This window comes from Ranitomeya imitator, chromosome 2, assembly GCF_032444005.1.
Source record: "Ranitomeya imitator isolate aRanImi1 chromosome 2, aRanImi1.pri, whole genome shotgun sequence".
Lineage (NCBI taxonomy): Eukaryota > Metazoa > Chordata > Amphibia > Anura > Dendrobatidae > Ranitomeya > Ranitomeya imitator.
The window spans coordinates 275,634,202-275,642,328 of NC_091283.1; the positions used below are offsets into that span (position 1 = coordinate 275,634,202).

The 8,127-nt window shown below is 45.6% G+C and overlaps 1 protein-coding gene across 1 annotated transcript in view; it reads right to left on the reverse strand.

Moving 5' to 3' along the window:
• LOC138666402 (oocyte zinc finger protein XlCOF7.1-like) overlaps nucleotides 1-8,127 on the reverse strand; it is a 147,616-nt gene that overhangs the window by 55,188 nt on the left and 84,301 nt on the right. The window contains exons 9-11 of the mRNA XM_069754629.1: nucleotides 8,012-8,126; nucleotides 7,831-7,928; nucleotides 6,462-6,552 (exon numbers count right to left, since the gene is read on the reverse strand). Coding sequence (XP_069610730.1) covers nucleotides 6,462-6,552; nucleotides 7,831-7,928; nucleotides 8,012-8,126 — 304 coding nt within the window. The remainder of the gene's footprint in view (nucleotides 1-6,461; nucleotides 6,553-7,830; nucleotides 7,929-8,011; nucleotide 8,127) is intronic.

An 8,127-nucleotide genomic window follows, 5' to 3' on the forward strand; every position in this document is an offset into this window, starting at 1 on the left:
ACGGCATTGGTAACTCGATTCTTTCAACTTTGGACAGGTGAGAGATATTATTGTTTTTTATTTTTGTTTGCTTACAGGGGACAATAGCTTCAGGGGATTAGGTGTTAAGGTCTTGTACCCATTACCCTGAAAAAAAGGTTCTGATTTCGGTCTAGAAAAGTAGGACTAATGTCATAACGTGCCATGCGATTTTCATATGAGTACAATCTGATTTTTCACACCTAGCATCCGATTGACACCCGAATGCCATGTAATTGTTATTCTATTGCAATACGATTTTAACATGAACTTTGACATAAATAATTACTCTATGTCATTTACACATATTTTTCCAAGGATATTGTCACGGGGCTACTGCGACAGAGAGGTTCCAGAGAACCGCAGCGCTCTGGGCCTCGTTCACACACAGTGAACAGAAGCTCTTCACCTGCATTCTGACCTGGCTGCTTTGTGCCAGCAGTGCAGGAGTTAACCTCATTGCTGAGAGCTGGGTCTCTCTCAGATGAAGTGGATTTTGTAATCTGATCCTCTATATAGACCCAGTCCTGACTTCAGCTATTGTCAGTGATCAGTTCTACTGCCTGGCTTGGAGGTTGAAGGAGCGTAGTGTTGGTGTTGGAGGTTTATTTACAGAGATTGGTGTCTGCTGTTTTGGTTGCATGTTAAACCTGTTTTCCTTCCTAGTTTATTCCATCTCTTCCCTTCTCTGTGTTTCCTCTGTGATTGTGTGAGCATTTTGTGAGTTTGAGACTTTTAGTTACCTTGTCTGTATACCCTGTTATTTATTGTATTATTACACTGGTGCAGTCCACCTCCTTTGGGGGGAGAGAGGGCTACTCATAGGGCCTGCACAGGAGACAGGGATACGCTGGCGGCTCGGGCCTCCTAACCATCATAGGTACCCCCGAGATAAGGGAAAGCCAGGGCCCTATTAAAGTGGTAGGGACAGGTGCGGGTCCCAGTACGCCGTCCTGCCCCTTTATCGCTGCTTACGGCGTGACAGATATATACTTTAATACACACACACATATATAATGATGAAAAGCTGGCAATTCATCTGCCGCGTACAGTAGAATCACAGCGTGACGTGACAGAATAGAACAGATAGAATAGATAGATTACAAACAGTATATATACATATACATGGGATAGATATAAAGATGTCAGTCACACATATAATCAGTACAGTGTGTGCAGCTTACTGTACATGTATTTAATTAAATTATTATTTTTCTGAAAAAAAAATTGCATGGGCTTAATTTTCATAACCAGCAGAGGCAAAGCAGATGGCTGTGGGCTGATGTTTATAGCCTGGGAAGGGGATGATTCCCATGGAGCTTCCCAGGCTATTAATATCAGCTCTCAGTTGTATACTTGAACCCTCCTGGTTATTAGAATGGGGAACTCCCAAAAAAATGATGTAGAGTCGCCCTATAATTAAATACACAGCAAAGGCTAGGCAGACAGCTGCGGACTGATATTAATAGCCTGGGAAAGAGCCATGTACAGGCCCCATCCTAGACTAAAAACATCAGCTCTCAGCCACCCCAGAAAAGGCTCATCCACAGGATGCGCCAAATCTGGCACTTAACCTTGCTCTTCTCACTTGCCCTGGCGCAGTAGTAAGGGGGTTGATGGTACCTTTGTATTGTCCGGTGATATCAAGCACAGAGGTTAGTAATGGAGAGGTGTCTATCAGAAGTCCCCGTTACTAACACCATGGTCAAATTATACATATAAAAAAGACACCTTTGTATTTGCAAAAACACACTGAGAATAAAGGCCTTTAATTGAAAGAATGACACAGACTCCTTTAACAAACCTAAATTAAACCATACTCACGTCATCGCCCAGTCCGCTGAAGCCAATGTAACAGAATTAAAATAATAAACAACCATATTCCTCACCTGTCAGCCAAGAAGATAATCCATTTCTCCCAAGTCGCATCTACTGTAGCTCTGCTACATCCAGACTGCACTGTTGCATGATGCATGACATCCAAAAGAGAAACTAAGCTGCGCGTGCTTGCTCAGCTCAGTGACTCACAGTGAACAACTTTCAGCTCAATGACGTCACAGCGAGCATGAGAAAGTTCTCAGACCTGCGGGACCAACAGAAAGGTCCTGGGAATTCAGAGTCAATGAACTCAGTTCAACTCACTAACGTTAGTGCAAGCTCCATTAGAACTCTTCCCACGGCAATAGCGCTGACGTTAGTGAGTTGAACTGAGTTCATTGGTTGTGAACTCACAGGACCTTTCTGACGGCAATGTGAGCATGAGAACTTTCATACGTTTGTGGTGACATCAGTGAGGTGAAGAGAGTTCACCACTAGTGTTGAGCGATACCGTCCGATACTTGAAAGTATCGGTACCGGATAGTATCGGCCGATACCCGAAAAGTATCGGATATCGCCGATACCGATATCCGATACCAATACAAGTCAATGGGACACCAAGTATCGAAAGGTATTCTGATGGTTCCCAGGGTCTGAAGGAGAGGAAACTCTCCTTCAGGCCCTGGGATCCATATTAATGTGTAAAATAAAGAATTAAAATAAAAAATATTGATATATTCACCTCTCCGGCGGCCCCTGGACATCACGCGGGTAACCGGCATGCTTCTTTGTTTAAAATGAGCGCGTTTAGGACCTGCGGAATGACGTCGCGAATTCTGATTGGTCGCGTGCCGCCCATGTGACCGCCACGCGACCAATCAGAAGCCGCGACGTCATTCCTCAGGTGCTAAATTCCTAGAATGAGGAGTTTAGTGCCTGAGAATGACGTCGCGGCTTCTGATTGGTCGCGTCGCGGTCACATGGGCGGCACGCGACCAATCAGAAGCCGCGACGTCATTCCTCAGGTCCTAAACGCGCTCATTCTAGGAATTTAGGGCCTGAGGAATGACGTCGCGGCTTCTGATTGGTCGCGTCGCGGTCACATGGGCGGCACGCGACCAATCAGAAGCCGCGACGTCATTCCGCAGGTCCTAAACACGCTCATTTTAAACAAAGAAGCCTGCCGGTTACCCGCGTGATGTCCAGGGGCCGCCGGAGAGGTGAATATATTAATATTTTTTATTTTAATTCTTTATTTTACACCTCACTATGGATCCGATACCGATACCCGATACCACAAAAGTATCGGATCTCGGTATCGGAATTCCGATACCGCAAGTATCGGCCGATACCCGATACTTGCGGTATCGGAATGCTCAACACTATTCACCGCGAGACGCTGAGCTGAGCAAGCACACACACCTCAGTGTCTCTGCTGGATGGCAGCCTGCCATGCAGATGTAGCAGAGCTAGACCTGTCATAGAATAAATGGATTATTATCTTCTCTGCGGACAGGTGAGGAATATTGTTGTTAATTATTTTAATTATGTTACAGGAGACATTGCCTTCAGTGGACTGGGTGATGATGTGAGTATGGTTTATTTTAGATTCATTAAAAGAGTCGGTGTCATTTTTTCAATTAAAGTCTTTATTCCTGTTGTGTGTTTTTTTTATTCAGTTTGACTATGGGGTTAGTAATGGGGACTTCTTAAAGATGCCTCTCCTTGACTAATCTCTGGGCTTGATGTCACTTGACAATACAAAGGTGACATCCATCCCCCCCCATCACCCCAGTTACCACCACACCAGGGTAAGTGAGAAGAGCGAGGCTAAGTGTCAGAATTGGTGCATCTTATGTATGCTCCATTTCTGGTTTCTGGGGTGGCTGAGAGCAGATGTTTTTAGTCTGGAATGGGGCCAATGTCCATGGTCCCTTTGTAGGCTATTAATATCAGCCCGCAGCTGCCTGCCAAGCCTTTGCTGGTTGTTAATTATAGGGGGGACTTTACATCATTTTTTTGAGGGGGCGCCCCCATTTTAATAACCAGGAAAGCCTAAGTATACAGCTGTGAGCTGATATTAAAATACTTGGAAGCTCCATGTGTATTATTCCCTTCCCAGGCTAAAAACATCTGCCCCTAGCTGTCCGCTTTCCGGCTGCTGGTTAATAAATTGTCGGGGGACACACGCCAATTTTATCACGAAATTATTCAGTATGTAAGAAAATACATGTAGAGTAAGATACACACACACACACACACACACACACACACTGAACTAATTCTAAAACACACTGATATCTTTATATCTATCTATTCTATTTTGTTGGGTCACGCTGTGATTTTACTGTATGCGGCAGATGAATTGCCGGCTTTTCAAATGACATTGTTGAGTAAAAATCGGACGGCACTTACATGGTCAGAGTGCCGTGCGATTTTTTTTCTCGCAACCATTGATTTGCATTGGTGAGTGTCATTCAAGGACAGTCGCAGCTTGCTCATAGAATTTCATTGATCTTTTCGCTTTTTCTTGCAGATGAGTATGAGTCCTTAAGGTGACTATAATGTGATTTTTAATTTTATTCTTAATTTTATACTCTATTTAGACAGCGGGGGCTGAATACAACTCTCAACATTGTCTGCTGCTCCCACTGATCGCAGGCAGAGCAGAGGACAATGATGTCCTTCAACACCCGATGCCGGGGATCAGTGCAAATAGTACCGCTGATTCGCAGGCACCGGTACATGTGATACTGATGCGGCACATAGTTGCCACACGTATGAAACATATGTACACAGATATCTCTGGGCCAGACAAAATTGTTGGCATTTTGCCAAAATTTGCTTTCGACCATGACTGTATCTATAATGTATTGTTGGATTCGCCCTTCTGTCCGAAGCCGGTATAGCCTGCATCTGCGCAGTGTGGCCAGAGTCAGAAGGATGCATCCAGCATTAAAAGAGGTGACAAGGAGGACGACAAGGATGGAGGAGGAGTGTAGCACAGATAATTGCGGTATTTGTAGGCGGTGACCGAATATGTGATGACATACCATGAGCTTCGGCGAGGCTGGAGAAGGAGAGTTGGGCTGGACTCAGCTCCTGCACATGGCGCAATCTCTGGTGCCATTTTATTGAAGATAAATTTGCACAGTGTCTTCAACAAAATGGTGCAGGATAGTGCGGTATGCACACGAGCTGACTCAAACGCCATTTTATTTAAACATTTAATGCAGACAACGCGTAGCAGGGGAGTGGGAGAAAGGTTTATTTGTATGTACGTATGTATAGCACAACAGCAGCGCATGCAGGATGGGGTAGTATATAATAGGATGGGGGAATATATAATAGGAAGGGGAACAAATACCAGGTTAGCGGAGCATATACCAGGCTGGAGGAGCGTATACCAGGCTGGGGGAGCATATACCAGGCTGGAGGATCATACACCAGGCTCGATGAACATATACAAGGCTGGGGGAGCATATTCTAGGCTGGGGGACCAGGATGGGGAGAATATACCAGGAGGATGGGGAGCATTTACCAGGATAGGTAGCATGCACCAGGAGGAAGGAGCATTTACCAGGCTAGGGGAGCATATACCTGGATGGAGGAGCATATACCAGGATGGGGGAGCATATACCAGCTAGGGGAGCATACACCAGGATGGGGGAGGATATACCAGGATGGGGGAGCATATAACAGTCTAGGGGAGCATATACCAGTTAAGGGGAGCATAAACCAGGCTAGGGGAGCATATACCAGGATGGGGGGAGAATATACCAGGCTGGGGGGAGAATATACCAGGCTGGGGGAGCATACACCAGGATGGGGGAACATTTACTAGGCTTGAGGAGCATATACATGGATGTGGGACCATATATCAGGACTAACTATTGAACCCGTACTACGCCCGGGTTTTGAGCATTTTTATTGGTGCATTTTTGTGCTATGTTAAAGCAAACCTGTCACCAGAAATAACGCTGTTAACCTGCAAATATGCAGTCAATATGCAGGTTAACAGTGTTACTATGGTGCCCGCATGCAGGCGTGGATAAAATGATCTTTATTCTCACTAGTATGGTCATTTCTGAAAAGTTTGCTTATTTCTGCATCAAGATGTTTATTCTTCCCAAGGGAGCTCATACAACTCATCACGTAAGGTAGGGTATCAATAATCAATTGTGTACAGAAGGTATAGGAAACACATTTGTACGTAGAAGAACTTCATATGCGGCCATGTCACGTCTCCCCATGACTACTCTGTAACGTTCTTGTACTGGCATGCTCCTGCACTGTCACTGTTCTAACCAGCCTTCACAATATAGTCCATGGTTGCGCTGGTGGAGATGCTGCACTAAATTCACAGGGTCACTTAGTTCATTGTGTAAGAGTCAAATTAGCCAATCTGTTATTACCAGAGGTAAGTTGTTACCCGGTTTTGAGTAGATTATTACCGGACCCTACTTCTAAATCCTTTCCTGATCTGCCTACATATTTCTTGTTGACCTCCAAACTGTTTGGCTTCTCACTTGACTGTTCTTCTAGGACCGGTACGGCCGCTAGACATTCAACATATAATTACAGTAGAATCTGTGACTTCTCTGTATTTAGTGGTCACTACTCACCTGGGTAGTCATATGTAGGAATCTCCTCTTTACACCACTCATCACCCCTCACATATGTCTCTGTAGTATTAATATGGGTCAGATCTTCACCCTGAAACAAATATTGTAAAAGTCACCGACAGATGCAGAAGTCACATCTATGATCAGTTCTAATCCTGCCATCTCCACCGTTTTCATGATACAGGTATCTATATATATATATATATATATATGTATAAAGCTGAGTGTATGTATGCGTCAAGCCATGCCCACTCCACATAGCCCCACCCACTCTGCATAGCCACACTCACTAATATCCCACATGATTCCGTCAGTCAGAGACACCGGACTACTACCCCTAATATCCCACATCATCCCATCAGCCAGAGCCCCAGGACTACTATCTCTAGCTTCCTCCCGGTATCCCGCCTGCAGTGACGTCACTGGTTTCTCCCTCAGCAGACAAATGTTAGCAGAGAAATAATGGCCCAGAGCACCAAGCACATCCCAGGTTCACCACCCTCCGAGCACTGAGCACATCCCGGGTTCAATCTCGAAGGACGCGTTGTGAGGAGCAGAAGCCTGAGCTGCTGGTCGCGGAGCGTCTGTTGTGCTCAGGGGGCGGTGAGCCCGGGATGTACTCGGTTCTTGGGGGACAGTGAGAACATGATGTGCTAGGTTCTCGGGGGCCGGTGAGCCCGGGATATGCCATTATTTCTCTGCTGACATTAGTCTGCTGAGGGAGAAACCAGTGGTGTCACAGCAGTCGGGATATTGGCAGAAAGCTAGGGGTAGTAGTCCTGTGGCTCTGGCTGACGGGATGATGTGGGATATTTGGGGTAGTAGTCCTGTGGCTTTGACGGGATGATGTGGGATATTAGGGGTAGTAATCAGGTGGCTCTGACTGGATGATGTGGGATATTAGTGGTAGTAGTCCGGTGGCTCTGGCTCACGGGATGATGTGGAATATTTGGGGTAGTAGTCCTGTGGCTCTGACGGGATGATGTGGGATATTGGTGGTAGTAGACCGGTGGCTCTGGCTCACGGGATGATGTGGAATATTTGGGGTAGTAGTCCGGTGGCACTGACGGGATGATGTGGGATATTAGTGGTAGTAGTCTGGTGGCTCTGGCTGACGGGATGATGTGGGATATTAGAGAGAGTGTGGCTATGTGAAGTGAGCAGGACTATAAACTCAGCTTTATATATCTAGATATAATCATTATAATTTGTTATAACTAACCACAGTTAGTTACTATGCCCGGGCAACACCGGGCTCTTCAGCTATTAAAACATAGAATACTGTTGGATAAAACGAGACTGAGCACAAGACCTTCACAGCCGTCTACACATCATAGGGGAGATCTCATGACACCTTCTCTCCATCTACCTGATGATCCTGAGGAACACTAAGATCTTCTTGTTTACAGTCCTGTGGAAGAAGAGGACGGGGACATCTCTCTGGTGTTGTCCTCTTACTCGATAGATCTGGAGGAAGCACATACAGGGACTGAATTCATTCTTTACATACAGATAATTATAAACTGTGTGTATTTAGTCCTGTCTATTACCTGGAGATGTGAGGGGCTGGGGAACCTCCATCATGACGTCCTTGTACAGATCTTTGTGTCCTTCTAAATACTCCCACTCCTCCATGGAGAAATAGACTGTGACATCCTGACACCTT